The sequence below is a fragment of the Merops nubicus genome, unplaced genomic scaffold, assembly GCF_000691845.1.
Source record: "Merops nubicus isolate BGI_N331 unplaced genomic scaffold, ASM69184v1 scaffold44171, whole genome shotgun sequence".
In the NCBI taxonomy this organism is placed as follows: Eukaryota; Metazoa; Chordata; class Aves; order Coraciiformes; family Meropidae; genus Merops; species Merops nubicus.
Window position 1 is genome coordinate 2,207 of NW_008591067.1, and position 15,888 is coordinate 18,094.

The window sequence follows — 15,888 nt, forward strand, 5'->3', positions numbered from 1 at the left end:
TTCCCTCCTTCACTTTACCCCAGCTGTGTGGTCTAATACGACTGCATGGGTCATAGAAGCATGGAATCGTGGAATTATAAAATAATTTTGGTTGGAAAAGTTCTTTAAGATCATTGAGTCCAACCATTCACCTGACTCCACCAAGTCCACTGCAGAACCATGTCCCTCAGCACCACATCCACACGACTTTAAAACCCTTCCAGGGCTGGGGACTCCATCACTGCCCTGGGCAGCCTCTTTCAGTCCTTGACAGCTCTTTCAGGGAACAAATCTTTCCTAATACCCGGATGCTAGAAGCGTAGTTCAGAAAATAGCTGGATACATTTATGAAACAAAAATGTGTCGTGATCTATTAAATATAAAATTCCCCTCTGTCGTCTGTGAGATAGGTCCCTGGGGACAAACAAATTACACTGAAATGTTTGCTTTGTTCTTATACTCTGCTGTAAGGATCCCCTCCTGGCCTCTAAGCCAGGACATCAGCTTAGGTGGTGTTCTACTCTTTCTGATACGTATTTTCTTATAGCCTTATATTCACTTATTCCTGGCAATTTTTTGGCATTTGTGCTATTGGTAATCACATTGTATTTGTCTCAGTGCCTGTCATCCTGGATCCATAAGATGATGTGGTCCTACCACCAAGGCGGGAAGGGAAGGGAAGGGAAGGGAAGGGAAGGGAAGGGAAGGGAAGGGAAGGGAAGGGAAGGGAAGGGAAGGGGAAGGGGAAGGGAAAGGGGAAGCGGAAGGGGAAGGGGAAGAGGAAGAGAAGGGACTCCCGTAGAGGAATCCAAGGAGGACAGACAATTCCCCAGCAGTGTGTTAGGAGCTATTTCCTACACTATCTACGGATGGTCGCATGCTGCAGGTTCTGCAGTGACCTCCCTTTCCATCCACACAGCTTCAGCTTTGAATAGGGGTTCAAAATATAAGGAATATGGGCCTTGTACTTTACAGCATCATTTTCAAAAGTATTTTCAAAGCAGGTTCAGCTAAAATCCACCCACAAATGCATGAGTCATAAGTCAGAAGCATGCTCCAGTGTAGATGGATCCTGAGTCACTTCCACCTCAGAAGCTTATAAATATTTAGTTAGCCACTTAGCTTTTAATTTAGTGGAACAACAAAGATTCATTAGACAAATATGCAGAATTATCTTTCACTAGGAAGCTTCTTAAATACTTCCACTCTTGCAAATACCTTTTCATTTCTATACAACTCAGAATTATTTGATACATATACCTTACAAAAAGCATAGTTGAACTAAGAACTAATTTCTCCAGATTCTGGTCGTTCTGACTGCATCTATTTCAAATACCAGCTTTGTTCATTGCAAGAATATATTTCCATCTTAGCAATAACTGATGAATGCTAATAAGGATTTGTCTCTCCTGATGTGGAGTGGCACATAGCTTTTCCTGAAGACCACCGTCAATCTGCTTGTCCAGCAGACCATGCTGGAGTCTGTGAGGATGCACCTGGGCATGTAAATATGTTAAATGGAAAATACACCAATATATTTTTTGGAAGAATCAGATGAGGTTTTGGGAAAAAAATTGAATTTAAAAAAAGGCTTGCTTGTATCTCTGTATTTTTTGGCAGCAGCAGGAGTGGAGAAGAATGGTCATATTGAAGGATATAGCATAAGGAAAAATTAGTTGTTGTTTATAAAATCATAAATTTGTTGTTATAACTACAAATGCTTGAGTTAAAAATATTTGTTATATAAAAATGTGATTCTTGAGTTTGCCTCTCTCCGATTAACAGATCCAGCCAGCAGCCAGTGATTGCTTTACAGGCCGTCTTGCGCTGCACGCTGTGTGCGGGCTGCCAGAGCCCCACAGGCCACACACTCCTTTCCAGCAGAGCTCTTGGAACCCTGTCACTGAAAGGTAATCAGCAGAGATGAAAACCAGCTTGGCTTGGTGCTTTGTTTCTTTCCCTTGGTCAGCAATGCTTTCCCTATTTGTTGTTTTGGTTGATTGATTTTTATTTCAGTAATTCACACACATGGATGCCACATATGTGTGCTTTTAAATATTGATAAAGCAAAACATCTATGTCATGTCTTCACATCTATTTCATGTCTTCACCATATGGGCTGGGTAAAGGACTTTGCATCCTCACCAACAAGGAAATTGTTGGTTCAAGAAGAATGTGTGGGTAGAACCAGCAGAACTAATGTCAGGCTAGAAGAATACAGACTTAGGTAAACTTGGGAATGGGACAAAGGAAAGGGCTGTGTATACACTGGGTCAGCAGAATAATTACTGTGGCCTCAGTATAGGTGGTAGTAGAAGTAAAGTCTTCCCAAAGAAAGAAGAGAGCTTTGCAACTGCAAAGGCAAAAAGGAACACGCCCAACCCCCCTCAAAAAAAAACCCCAAACTAAACAAATGAAACAGGAGAGGTGGGTTTTCCTCTTACTATAACCTGTGTTCTTAGTATACTGAAATCAGCACAGCAATATAGTTATAGCTGTTTATTAGAGCATGAAGGGTCTAATCAAAACCCAGCATCACAGGGAGCACAACCCTGATGAACACCCAGCCTCATAAAGCTGACTTGTTATTTTCCAGTGAGTAATAACGGGCTTAGGTATGCAATTTATTACACCATTATCGGAGCGAGGTACCAAAACAAGAACTGGTTTTGGGTGCTTTTCTGCAAAATTTCTGATGTTGAAGGTGACTCAAAACACTACACAACCAATCAACATTATATTAGGGCATTTGGAAGTCTAAAATGTGAGGTTTCTACTTAGTTTAAAAAAAATACAGGTGATTTTAAAAACTGGAGAACATTATTTTTACTGTTTCACACTCAAAGGATAAATTAACATTCTGAAAATTACGTTGTGGAGGAATCAGAGATGTGTAAGGTCTTAGAATACTAAGCTGAGTTGGTTTGAAATACCATCACCTTGTGGACCTAGCTGCCTGTTCTTGTCCTTGAGTGTGGACTAGAATGACTGCCTGACTTGGACCAGATTGGTTTTCTGCCTAACTGTTGTATATTCATAGCATTTTTTAGATATTTTTCACCTGGGAAATTGAGCAAATATTTTAACCTTTTTTTTTTCTCATTCTCTCTGAAATGTTTGTAGGAAAGGAAACATTAATTACTGGTTGTATTTCCTTCATTAGAAATTGAACTGATGATGTCCGTTTAGGTCAATCCCATTCCTTTCTGTTTCACTCTGTGGCTGTATGCAGTCCAGGCTTTCTTGCATTTTGGCTTTTCTGGCACATCTGCCCCCAGTCCAGGAAGCTATGAAGTCGTTCTTTTTGTTGTTTTGGGAAGATCCCAGTATGTGTAAAGGATTGTGTGGGGATTTTCATTGCAGGAGTAGTACCAGACTGCAAAATTTGCATCTTTCTCTGCTTTTGACATTGTTCATGTCTGAGCCATCTAGAAAAACAGTCACGCTCTTCAGAACCAGTTTTTCTTCAGAAAGATTTCAGTCTTTCTTGCCTGGCATATGGGATTTCAAGTAGAGCTCCTCTGCCGTACCTTTTGAAAAAGAAGTTGAATTTCTTCATATCCTTGCTCTTAACAGGCTACCTGTACTTCAAGTGTGCTACACTTGTCTTTGGAGGGGTAGTGGGAATCTCCTGTAGCTTTGCAGCGACATCTCGTGGCCTCAGTGATCTGGAAACGTGTTAGAGATTCCTCTTCTAGGGTGGAGGCGATCTCACGTGGATTAAGTCGAGTATTTCATACAGCGAGGAGGTAGGATGTCATTTGAAAACCAATTCATTAACTGTGTTTAATTAGATAAATGACATTATCAACATGCTCATCAATTGTAGAAAAAAAAGAAATCAGAAATTCTTTCAGATACTAAACAGAATTGTTGTCCCTGTTTTTTTGTTTTGTTTTGCTTTTTAATTTATTTTATTTTAACAAGCACTTTTACGATATAAAAATATTTTCTTTTTCCCCCTCATGGTATATGAACAGTCTACATTAAAAAAAAAAAAATCACAATAGCTACATCTATTTTAAAGTTAACACATTTTTTCTGGTATACCTAATCTTAGATGTTACATGTTAAAGTAACAGGTAAAAGCATTTCAAACAGAATATGTTTACGATTGTTTTTCATCTGCAGTCTGAAAAAGTAAACATTTACATTACCAAATTCAACATAAAACTCTCCAAGCTGCCTCACTAAGTTTCAAAGCCATGAAAAAATGTAGGAAAATTAATGAAGAGAACAGAGGTTAATGCTTTTTGAAATTAATTGAGATGAAGTGAACAGCAAACTAGTTACTGGTCCAAGATTAATATTGCTGTTGTACTTCTAGCCAGTCTTACGGAGTTATATTTAAACTTTCCAGATTCAGATTATAATTTTACTTTATTTTGAACACTATTGAGCATTCAGTAAATAGTTCATTATATGCCAGATCCCACAGATGATGGATAAGACATAAACTCTTGTGAAGGACGCAGATTTCACCAGATCACAGAGGTAAAGGGTAGCACTTCACTTAGGAAGGGATTGCTTCAGGGTCTGTCTGCAATTTCAGAGTGCACAGCATACCACGATTTTGTGATGGGCCTTACTGGATTTTATTGATTTACCCTAAAATTATATAGCCCAGCTACAGTATTAGAGATACATGCACAGAGCCCAAAACCACTGTATCTGGTGTTGGTGGCAGTTTTCAGTGAAAGCAGGATCAGGCTGTACTCCTTTTACAGAAAGCCTTTGCTACAGATATTTGCCCTTCTCAAGGCTGCACAGTTTGCACAGTGTGGTGAGATAAACATCTTAAGTTGCTGTTGCAAACATCTAATCACATGTTATCTAGTGCACAACTACACCAAAGATATAAAATAACTTATCTCAGGCTAAAGTAAAAGAACAGGTGCCCACAGCGTAAAATAGGAGAATACTCCCTTTTCTCATATGTTTAGACACTATCTAAACAGCAGTGTACCTCATGGTTTTGGAGCACTTGAGGCCACATAAACGAAACTAAACTAAGAGGAGAGAATCTAAAGTAGCAATGTACAGCAGATCCACAATCTATCAACCAACCCTCTATTTTACAGAAATTAATTCTACCAAAAATGTTTGTGCATCCTTTGGAGTAAAGGAGTGTTCTTGCAAGGAGAGGAGTGGGAAAGGGCACTGTCGTAGACTGACTTCCAAAGCCAAAGTGGAAGACCAGCGTGTGACCAAACTCCTAGAGAAGGGACAAAGATAATTCACACAGGAATTACAGTAAAATGCTGGGGAATTATCCTGAGCTAAAAACTTTCTGTTGTAGTTCTTGTTTGCTGTGAGGTCGTCAATTCTCAGTAGCGGAAGTGAGGGAAAACATAGTTTTGCAGAGAAAATGGAGATTTCAGGCTATGATTGGTGGTCTCTTCCCACTGAAGAACAGGGAGCATGCTGCTAGGTGTAGGGCTCTCCATGGCTTGCCCAGGGGAGCTGAGTGGAAGGTGCTGAAGCAGAGGCTGGCAGGAACAGGGTGGCTGTGAGCCTGCTGCTGGCAGGAGTGCTACTGGCCCAGTGACTGGTATTCATGGTGGGGCTGCTGGTGCTTCCTCATTACACACGGTGTTTTCATGTCCAGGGTTCAATCCGTGTGCTTCATCTGTACCCTCTGTTCCCTTCCCAGGCACTTGGAAAGGCTTAGTCCAGACTAGCAATGGAACTAACTCAAATTGCTGGGTCTAGGGTATATTTCTGTATTCTGCAGGTCAGTTCATGGTCTCCCAATGAAGTCCATATACATTTTCTGTATAAATTTTGTTCAGCAGAGGCCGAAGTCAGCTACGTGTGGAAGCTGTAACTCTTCCTTGGCATTTCTCAGCACGAGCACACTGTAAGACAGACAGTGCACTCTGAGTCTCTGACGGATTTCATGGATGATCCTGGACTTTAATGAGAAATTAAATTTACCTGTTAGCCCTACTGGTATTCTTTTCAATTAATTGCACTTGGAAGTAATTGCACTAGCATGCAGTTGCACATTTTTAATGCCTTTTGGGTGCCACACTTCCTCATGCTGCATTTGCAGATTGTTTCATTGAGCCCCAGTCACACGGGGGTTTTGGGCTGTAGCGATCTTCAAGCACTTGGTAACAAGATGTTCCTGTAGTATTGGAAACACGTCCTCGACTTAGCTCAGCTTTTCTGGTAAGTGATCATCTGGAAGTCAGGCTGAGGTCCAGCTGTGTCACAGGGATTTTCCCTGCTCTCTGAAACCATCTGTTCCACTGCTTTGGAAGTTTCTGGGTCCTGTGAACAGGGACTGTCCAGCCCATCGCCGCTGCTGTTGCAGTGAAGAGGGGAGGCTATGTCAGAGGGCTGATCCGAGGCTTTCCCTGGAGCAGGTGGCAGGGGCACAGACAGAGGAAGATTCATCATATAGAACACATTGCCCAGACGTCGGGACACCTTCAAAGACAAAAGCACAATTGCAGCAATTTCTATCTTGAGGTGGTGTTAAAGCTATTAAACATCAAGGCTGATTGTCCTGTAGCAACACCAGGGACACCCAGGAGATCCCAACCATCTCCAAGGGTTATCTGTGGTTAGCAGAAGTGAATCACATCTCCTCCATTTCCCCTCTCATATTTTTCTAGGCCTAGGTTCTTGTGGAAGGAGCTTGGCAATCCTCAGCATGGATCTGCCAGCCAGGAGCAGGGAAGAGGGTTTTAATGAGAGAAGAGTGAGAAAGAGCACGGTGTTAAAGAAGAGAAAAAGAACCAGGCAATAAAAGAAACACACAGAATTGATATCAGATGAAATTAAGAGCAGAAAGCTTTAAACATAGAGGGGCAAGTCTGTCTGTGAAACATGCATGATTATACTCCCAGAAAGGCCATGAAAACCTCTACTTAGTATATTTTAAAAGCTAGGTTGGAGCAAAAGCAAGTATATATCAGAGCAGTTCTTAGCAGCTGGGAAGGGAAACGAGGATGGACACCAAGTTAATTTGTCAAACGTCTTTTCCATGTCCAGCCTCAGCCTAGAGAAAAAACGTGGTTTACTTTGGAAACATTTCATCCTGTCAGCTGCTGACTCTGTCTCTGTGCCTTGCCATCTTGGTGTATGTTTAATGATCATACCTGAGAGCGGATTTTTAATGCTGGTCCCAATTTTAATCCCATTGTGTCCAGGAGATGTTCCTCTGTTAGCAGGGGGAGGGTTTCTCCATCAATAGCGTGGTCTTTAAATACCTTATGAAATGACAAAACATATCATGGAGTGCTAAAACAGACTTCACTGGCTGTTTTTTGTGCTTAATCCTGAGGCATGGACAATAAAAGGAGGCAATACTGATTTTACTGGTTTACCTTTGTATTTATCTCCTAACTGCAGCAGGAGGTCCCTTGCTCAGTTCTGTGGCTATTGGTGCGTTTGCCTATACTTGTCTAGGTGTTCCTGGCAAGTGGGAGCTTTGTCACATTTCAACTTTGCTTAGGTTTGGTGTTTTTTTTCGGCAGTGAGCAGTCTGCTACCAATGAAAGAAGAGTGTTGATCTTATTAAGGCCTTACCAGGAATATGCAAGATTTCAAGCTCTTTGCTTGCATTCCAAATGAAATTTCATTTTTCAAATGGAAGCATGCCTGTAAGGGCTCAGGGGTTGTAAGTGGGTTATACCAATATCCAAAAAGGCCAAATTGCTTTAATCTGCATAAAAATGGTGCAGGTCATGTGGAGTGAAAAAATTAAGATTCTTTTCTGATGCTATTGTGAGATGGCTTCATATGTTGAAGCACAATGAAACTACTGTTACCTTCCTAGCTTCGTGACAACCAGTTAACCTCTGGCATTTACATTTATTTGATGACCTTTAAATCTAGGTGGTCCTAAAAAGCAGAAAATGTGGTGGGTGTTCCTAATCACCTGGGCATAGTCGGAACAGCCTGGGAGGCTAATGATGAAGTTGTACACGTCATCAACCGTCCACTTGCGAATGTCTTCTATGGAAGAAATGTCTTCTCCATTCAGGATCAGGCCATGTGCTCCTTTGAGGAGGAAACACAAATGTTAGAGCTGTAGCTGTAGCTGATTTGCTGGCAAATCAATAGGAAACAATTGTTAACATGAGAATTTTTACACTTCTCCAGAACCTAATATATTAACAGCAGTGTATAGTCCCAGGCAGCTACAGGAATCCTGGACACCAAAGTCACCAGATAGTCAATGGTAGCTTCTGGAAGGTTTTCTTTTGGTGGCTTCATCTGTTTACTCCTGGTGCTGTATGTGCCAGGCACTACACATACAAATCATACTGCAGTATTTTCTCTAACAAGCACATTATCCAATACTTTTGATGCTTTAGGCTTTACTGTAATTTTAACTTGAGTAATATTTCAGTAGAGCAGAGCTAACCGTTTGCTAACCCATCATGCCTACTGTGGGTTAAAAGGACACAGAGAGAAGTTAATGGCAGAAGAGAGAGGCTAGCTCACAATTTCATTCAGCAATTTCGCTTATTGAATTGAAATTCCTTTTGCAGACAGGCACTGAACACTGTTAATGTGCATTTTAGGGGAATGGTTTTGTGGTGGACTTGGCAGCATTAAGTTTACAGTTGGACTAGATGATCTTAAAGGTTTTTCCCAGCCTAAATGATTCTAGGATTATATATTTTTCAGTGATAGAGTATGCCTTTGGTAGGTGATTCTGGACAAATTCCCTCAGCCTGTTCCTATTTCAGGTAGTGGGACATTTTGCAGAGTTCATGCACTGGTGCGTTTAGAAAGAGCTGCAAAGCTTTAGAAACAATGAGGCTAGAGAGGCCTGTGTCTTAGCTCTGTTCTTGGGGAGGTCAAGTCTCAGGGTTAAGTTTGTTCCTAAATGGGTGCAGTGCTTGAAGGGATTCCTTCTCCCATTTCACAAACACAAGGATTATGATCTGTATTTTGTGTGCTGCTACATTTCTCCCTGACCAACAGCAGGAGAAGAGAGAATATAATGTGTTGTACAGAATTGTGAATAACCTCAATGTGCTGACAACTTGACAGCTGAAGGATGATAAGTGTTGTCCCTGGGGACTGACCCAAACACAGGATGATCCTGCAGTGGTACTGTGCATGGCACAGGGCATGGAAGCATTTTGGAGGCTGCTTTGTGACTTTCTGCTGGGCAGTTGCATTGGCCTGCAAAGTAAAGCCCTGCCCCCAAAGATGCTGAAACCTCTGCTATGCCAGCAAGCAGCACAGTTTGCAGGTGGGAAAACCACTCGTTACCTTTGCTGATTTGGGTTTACCACGTTAGCACTGTTTGCAGCATGTGAATTCTACATTTAATTGCCGCGGCTCTATCATTTGCTTAAAACAGAGGGAAGAAATGAGAGACCAAATCAATAAAATAAATAATATCAACATTCCACTCTAACTGTAATCCGGAGATTTGACAAACCTGAAGGCAGCAGTGAGTTGCTGGGTACTGGAAATCCATATGGTAGCGCTGAGAATGGGATTGCAGAAGGGTACATGTACTTGTCGTCAAACGCAGCACAGGAGCCGTTTGATTCCTTCTCATTTCGGTTGCTGCAGCTGTTGGCTTCAGCAGATATTTCGTGAGTAGCACAGTTTTTTCTCAAGCCTTGTTCAAACTCTTTACGGTTTTTGGCAACTGCAGATGGCTCAGTCTGGTTTTTGCTTTGTTCAAGTTTATTTGGTCCCTCTACCTCTGCTTCTTTCTTGTCTTCTTTCTCATCATCCGCTGCAGCTGCAGCAGGGTCTGTAGTTTTGTCCTCAGCTTGGTTCTTGGTGCCATTGGCACTGCAGTCAGCAGCTTTGTGATTTCCAGCTCTTCTCCCTGGTCGGCGTCCCCTCTCCCTTTGCAAAGTGCTGACTGGAGGGTAGGGGCTGCTCGCCATGAGCACAGTGTTGCCATGAATTTCGTCCAGGGTGGTTCGATGGACATACAAGTCGCTGGGAAGATGGCCTTCAGGCAGCCTGTGCCTGCCACGGAAAGCGAGGGGACTGGCTGGCATCCCATGGTAAAGGAAAGGTGCTTCCAGGCCCAGCAGCCCTTTCCGATGAGCTTTCTCCATTTCTTTTTGCTGAAAAATAGCACTCATCTCCATTTCCATTCTAAGAGATACACAGAGCACAAGCAGTTAGGGCCACTCAGTTCTTTCACCACCTCTTTTCTTTCAGTAGTGAATTAAAACTTAGGTAATCGACTAGGCAAGAGTACTGCTTTTCTTCTCTCTCACCTGTACTGCTATGTGTGAGAGGTCACAAACTGCAGATGGAATGGCAAATCTAGCTGTATTTAATGTGCTGCCAGGTACATACAGTAAACTTGAAGAGAAAATGCATCTTCCTTGTGATGCCTCTGGATGATGTTTCAGATAAAAAAGTGTTATTTGTATATTGGCAATGCAGGCATTATTGCAGTGATTATACTCACTTGGGGTTTCGAAAATTGTCTCTAGGTCCAGAAGGGTCAAAGATAAAGAAAATAAGTAGATTTACAATACCAATCAGAAAATTATACTGAAAAATGAAAAATGGCAGTGGTATTTTAAGTGATCAAGGACTAACTTGTATTACCTATGGAAACTGTGTACAACCAGAGTAAGCTAATGTGAGTAAGTCTCTTGAGTAACTCTCCATAGTGCCTGGCACCTGGCCATGGCTTTGAGAGTGTCAAAGGGTGAGATCTTGGTGGTAAGTATGCGACCAATCTCCCTCCTGTTGGATAAAGCCACTGCTCCAGGGGCTGTGCCAGCTCCCTGTCCCTGCCATAGCAGGTAGGAGGGCTTACCAGGGAGGTATGGTAACTACAGGGAGTAGTATGTCTCCATTGTACCAACATTTGCTGGCACCAGCTTTCTCTGGAGCCAAGCTAGTGATCAAACAGAAAGCTAGAGTTCCTAGATCTCCACAGCTTCAGCTGGAGCTGAGAGATGGGAGAAATGAACCAGTCTTACAGATGCCAACCAGAAGTGGTTCAGCCTGCCTTCTTTGCTTTGAGGAACTTTCAGTGGGACTTCCACATTCTTCTTTGGAAAAGGGCTCATGAAGGCAGGCAGATCTTTAATGTATGCCAAGATAGCTTTCTTAACACTGCTGTGAGGATACAGGTCTAAGAGCAACTTTTTAGGAGCCTTCTCATTAATGTAAAATTATCAGGAAAATAATTTGGGCAAAAGGTATTGTTGTGGGGGGTGAATTAGTTCATCACTCCATAACATGCAGAGCTCTTGCTCTGCTCACTTTTCATCTTTGCAACAACCTCCAAGTAATTAATTTTCTGCTTTCACAGATCTAGTGGAAGTGTTTTATCTGTGTAACTGTCTTTGTAGATCTTGCCCAACTGTCATTGCTCACACACAGCTCCTGGGTTGAAAATAAACATCAGAGTGTTACATTCCTGACTACTCTTCCAGATAAGTTTGTCTGCTTCCCTGAGAATCAGCAGCCAGGGAATCACTGAGCTTTGGTATAAAGTAGAGTCCCTTGGAAAGCAAGGGTCTGGGCCCAGGTGCTCAGCATCACAGCTGCAGGATTTTGTTTGCCAACACCTGATTTCTACTGCCAGAATGGCAAAAGCCTGGGGTAGAAGGTTATCTAGTGGATTTAACCTGGGCAAGTGGGTGTTTGGGTTCTCCTGTGTTTGGCGGGTCGAGGGAAGAGCCTGAGCAGGTAGGACTAGCTCTGATGTGGCTGAGGGGATGTGTGGTGGCTATGCTTGCTGCTAGCTGCTTTACTTGGTTTTCTCAGGGTTTTGGCAGTTTCATTTGCTAGATAAAATGCATTGGTGATGCAAATCTTGTGCTAGAAGGAGTTCACCAATCAAGCTTTACTGACTGAAGAGCTCAAAATGCCTCTGTCATAATTCTTTTGAGATGCTTACTCAGAATTTTTCTGTTCTTTGCTCTTAGCTTTGCTGTGTGAGGGGTGCTGCTACTCAGTACTGTGCCAAAGCCCAGTGCAGGAGTGGTTGAGGTTAGAGTTCCTCTATATAGAAGTGGTGTGGCTGTGAGGGAGGGCACTTGTGACTACTGGACTGGTTACGCTGAAACTGGTACCCGTTACTGGACTCTCCATAGCTGCCCTCACGTTCAGACTGTTTAGTTAAACTAGGAAATGGAATATGTAGGTAATGATCCCAAGAGCCCAGCTTTAGAGGCTGACAATGTTATGTATGTACACAGCTGTGAAGTCTGAATTTTTTTCTGACTTTTTGTAACTTTTTGTGGTGTTTGCATCCACAGTTCGTAGCCTGAGGATGAAGTTTGTAGTTTGTTTCTTTTATCAAGCTGAAGGGTTTGGTTCTTTTTCTTAAATCATTTTAAGGCTAAAAGCAGAATAGAAGCAACCAAAAAGTTCAGTATCTTCAGACCTTAAGAGATAACCAAGGGCCCTCTGCTTCTCTAGGTGAATTGAATCTGGATCACTGGAAACAAAAACTCATAAAAAGTCTGTGATTTAATAACTTCAGCTGCCTTTGCTGCTCTAATCCTGGCATGTACCTCAGAGAGAATTTTACTGTTGATTACCTGGCAATATTTTGTTTTTGAACCAGTTCCTGTCTTCTGGCCACAGCTTCCATGGATTCTGGTTGTAGAAAGCTATACCCTTAAAGGGAGTGAGAGGGAAAAAAAATCTTTAGAATTCACTTGTTTCCACCAATGCAGAGATGTTTTAAAAAGCATTCTAAGACTTGAGTAATGTGTTTCACCAGACAGCTGATATGACTTCAAGGTAGATCCTACTTGTGTTCATTGCTTTGGTGGGAATATGTAATAGAAACATGAAGCCCAAAATGATGTGTTTGCAGGATCAGATCAGTATTTGGGTATCTCTGCTGTAATCCATAAAGGAGAGATACAGTGGGAGGGTTATTTGGTGGCTTATGTCTTTGAAGTACATATAACTGCTCAGAAAATAATAACCAACAGTTAAGCAAAGCAACCCTGTTCTTTTAAGGCTATTTTGAGTCTAGATGCCATGTCCTTTGAAATAACATTTCCTCTTGAGGGAAACTTATGTGACATGCACTTTGAGGGGGCAAAAACCCTGGAAACCAGAAATTCTTGTGGCAATAAGAATTTATTCACTCTTCTCAAAGAAGGATCCTGAAGGTATGACCTGTTTGTATACAGTGATGTGTAAATTTGTGCGCAGCATGACACATGCCACAGTCGTGTTGCCATGCTGTGGTGCTCAGCCTTCCCCTTAGAGCTGTGCCCTGTGATTTTCAGCCTTTATTAAAAGGACTTGTAGTTGCCCCACATGACTAAAGTGATGTGTGATGTTATGATTAAAGAACATGACCAGTAAAGTCATCTTTGAAAGCAGCCAATACTCAGGCATGAGCAAGAGCTAAATGTAGCCAAAAGTGTGGTTGATTGGATTAATTTGTTTACCCACAACCTTCTGCCTGGGTGTGAAAATGCTTGGAAAATACAAAAAAGGCGACAACAAAAACATGCAAATGATTTTGAAAATGGTGTGTTTAAGAGAAACTACAAGGGGCATGTTTAGCCGTGTTGAACTGGCACCGTTTGGAAGCTCTTGTAGGCAGACTGCCTGCTCTTGGGGAGATGGTTTTCCCAAAGAAAAGGAACTGTTAGTGACACTACCCATAAAGCCACGAAAAATGCGCAAGGGCAGTTTGCCCTCTCGTGTCCGTGCTGCTGCTTTTCAGGGTGCAGACCATGCTTGGTTACCTGGGCCGGGGTACACACGGTTGGACAATATGTTGGGCATGTTTGCGTGCTGTGGGACTGTGGGTCCGAGGTGGGACGTGATGTGGATCTGTCGTGGGTCAGCAGATGCCATCATCTCAGCTGAAGGTAACAGATCCCTGAGGGGACCAGAACACAACCAAATATGCAAAGGACATTATTTAGTTAAGACTAATCAAAGATATTTATATACTTAGGGGCAGCACGTGCACAGTTATTCTTTAAATGCAGCGTTATAATAGGGAAATGGTGCAAAATACCTGTCCACCAGTCGAGGCTCAAACTGGGAGGGGATCGCCTGCATCCTCGGCTGGCCAGTGCCCACTAGCTGGGGGTTTACTGCCATCAGCTGATTCCTCATCAGCATCTCTTGCCGCTGCCGCAGCTCTGGCACAAAACACACACAGCTCTGTTGTCAACATGCTACATTAGAAAGTTATGCTCTCTGCAGTATGGCTTTGCTGGGGAAAAAAAAAATTGGGCCCTTTTTTTTTTTCCTCAAGTGTCAACATTTTAGTATGAGTTAGCAAATACCATTTTTACTAGTGGAAACTAAAAAAGATGTTTCCACTGCCACCTTGACCAGTTTATATAAATCTCTATTTAAACAAACTTCAGTAAAAATAAATACGATATGCACAGTCAAGTGTACAAAAGGACAGTTTACAATTAACAATAGTTCATATAACAGTATGGAACAGAAGAGAATAGCCATGAATGTTAAGCTCTCTGCTTGAGAGGGTTTTCATTTCTATTATAGTATTATTTTTAGAAAATTCTTATTTGCTGGAACCTGCCTTGTCATGAGACAGCAACTCTAGAAAGAAGAACCTGCAGTGATGAACCAGAAAATAGTATCATAGAATCATTTTGTTTGGAAAAGACCTTTAAGATCATCAAGTCCAACCATTAACCTAACACTGCCAAGTCCACTGCTAAACCATGTCCCTCAGCATGATGTCTGCATGTCTTTCAAACCTTTCCAGGGATGGGGACTCCACCACTGCCCCGGGCAGCCTGAAACAACCCTTCTGGGGAAGAAATTTTTCCTAATGTCCAACCTAAACCTCCCCTGGTACAACTTGAGGCCATTTCCTCTTGTCCTATTGGTTGTTCCTTGGGAGAAAAGACCAACCCTCACCTGGCTCCAGCCTTCTTTCAGGGAGTTGTATAATGTTCCCTATGGCTTTTGTTGCTGAGCTCCTGTGTGACCTTGACTCTTCTTCCAGATGCCATGCATCTCCTGAGCAAATTCTGAGTGCCAAGAATCCCCCATGTTAACTTTTAATTACCTTAAGAGAACTGTTTCTCCAGTTAATCCTAAAAGAAATTTGAAATGCCTTTTAAAGACATTAGACCTGTTGCTGGCTGCTTCTTGTACTTTGTACAGGTATTAGCAATCCTATAAACAAAGTGCAGATGCGTTTCTTCCTGCTTACCTCCTGCTGCCATGCCACTTGCTAGTCGGTATAAGTGCTTTTCTTCCAGTGTTCCTTGCTCCCCCAGGATAGACATTTTTCTCATGTGCTCTCGAGGAGTCATGCTGCAAAGAGACAGCAACAACTTCTCTGTTGTAAAGAACTGAATCAGCAAGTCCAAAGAAAAGAATAAGACATTCAGGAATGTAAGAAACAGAGCAGGTTGTCCAAGTTATTTCTCAGATAGGCAGGTGGTCCTTGGGCCAGTCACAGCTGTACCCTTCAGTGCTTGGGGGTTGTAATAGTTGCCATATAGGAACTTCCACTTTTCAAGATAATGCAAATTTTGCCCTTGTTTAGACTGAGTTGTTCAGTCAGTGTCCTTGGGTCTTCCTGTGCAAGGAAAGTCAGGATGGATGTTGGGAAATATCAGCTGCTCAGAAGGACATAACTAAGCTAGTCTTTTACCTGCAGTCCTGAGAACAATGACATTGTGCTCATACTCGGGTATCTTTGGTTTAATTTGGGAATTGTAATAGTTTGGTGTCCTGTCTGCTGTAAACTAAGTGGAACAGATTGGAAGAAACACTAGAAATAAGTTGTTCCAAATTACATCAGCCCCTTAAGACTGCCAATGAAATAACAAAGGTAAAAATATGCTCTGCAGTGATTAAAACATCTAGATTACAAACGATCCTGATATCAGGCAATGCATAACCATGGTATGTCCTGCTCAGGACATCCTGGATGTTAGAAAGCTGTCCTGTGTGGGAGGAGCTGCTTTCAGTTGA

The 15,888-nt window shown here is 42.2% G+C and overlaps 1 protein-coding gene across 1 annotated transcript; it reads right to left on the bottom strand.

Annotated features, from left to right (window-relative positions):
- Positions 1-6,141: 6,141 nt before the first annotated feature.
- SAMD7 (sterile alpha motif domain containing 7) lies at positions 6,142-15,221 on the bottom strand. Its single transcript, XM_008950131.1, has 8 exons — positions 15,119-15,221; positions 13,940-14,066; positions 13,662-13,798; positions 12,489-12,567; positions 9,392-10,071; positions 7,871-7,992; positions 7,089-7,199; positions 6,142-6,414 (listed from the first exon to the last, which is right to left on the bottom strand). The coding sequence occupies exons 1-8, from the start codon at positions 15,219-15,221 to the stop codon at positions 6,142-6,144; spliced, it is 1,632 nt and encodes a 543-aa protein (XP_008948379.1).
- Between the last annotated feature and the right edge of the window lie 667 nt (positions 15,222-15,888).

What these genes read in the sequence shown, in the direction of transcription:
- SAMD7 (XM_008950131.1), bottom strand. Translation starts at nt 15,221, where the DNA reads ATGACTCCTCGAGAGCACATGAGAAAAATGTCTATCCTGGGGGAGCAA. An exon ending in CCGTGTGTACCCCGGCCCAG is followed by an intron (nt 12,568 to 13,661) that starts GTAACCAAGCAT and finishes ACTCCCTTTAAG; the next exon opens with GGTATAGCTTTCTACAACCA. An exon ending in CATTAAAAATCCGCTCTCAG is followed by an intron (nt 6,415 to 7,088) that starts GTATGATCATTA and finishes TTGTCTTTGAAG; the next exon opens with GTGTCCCGACGTCTGGGCAA.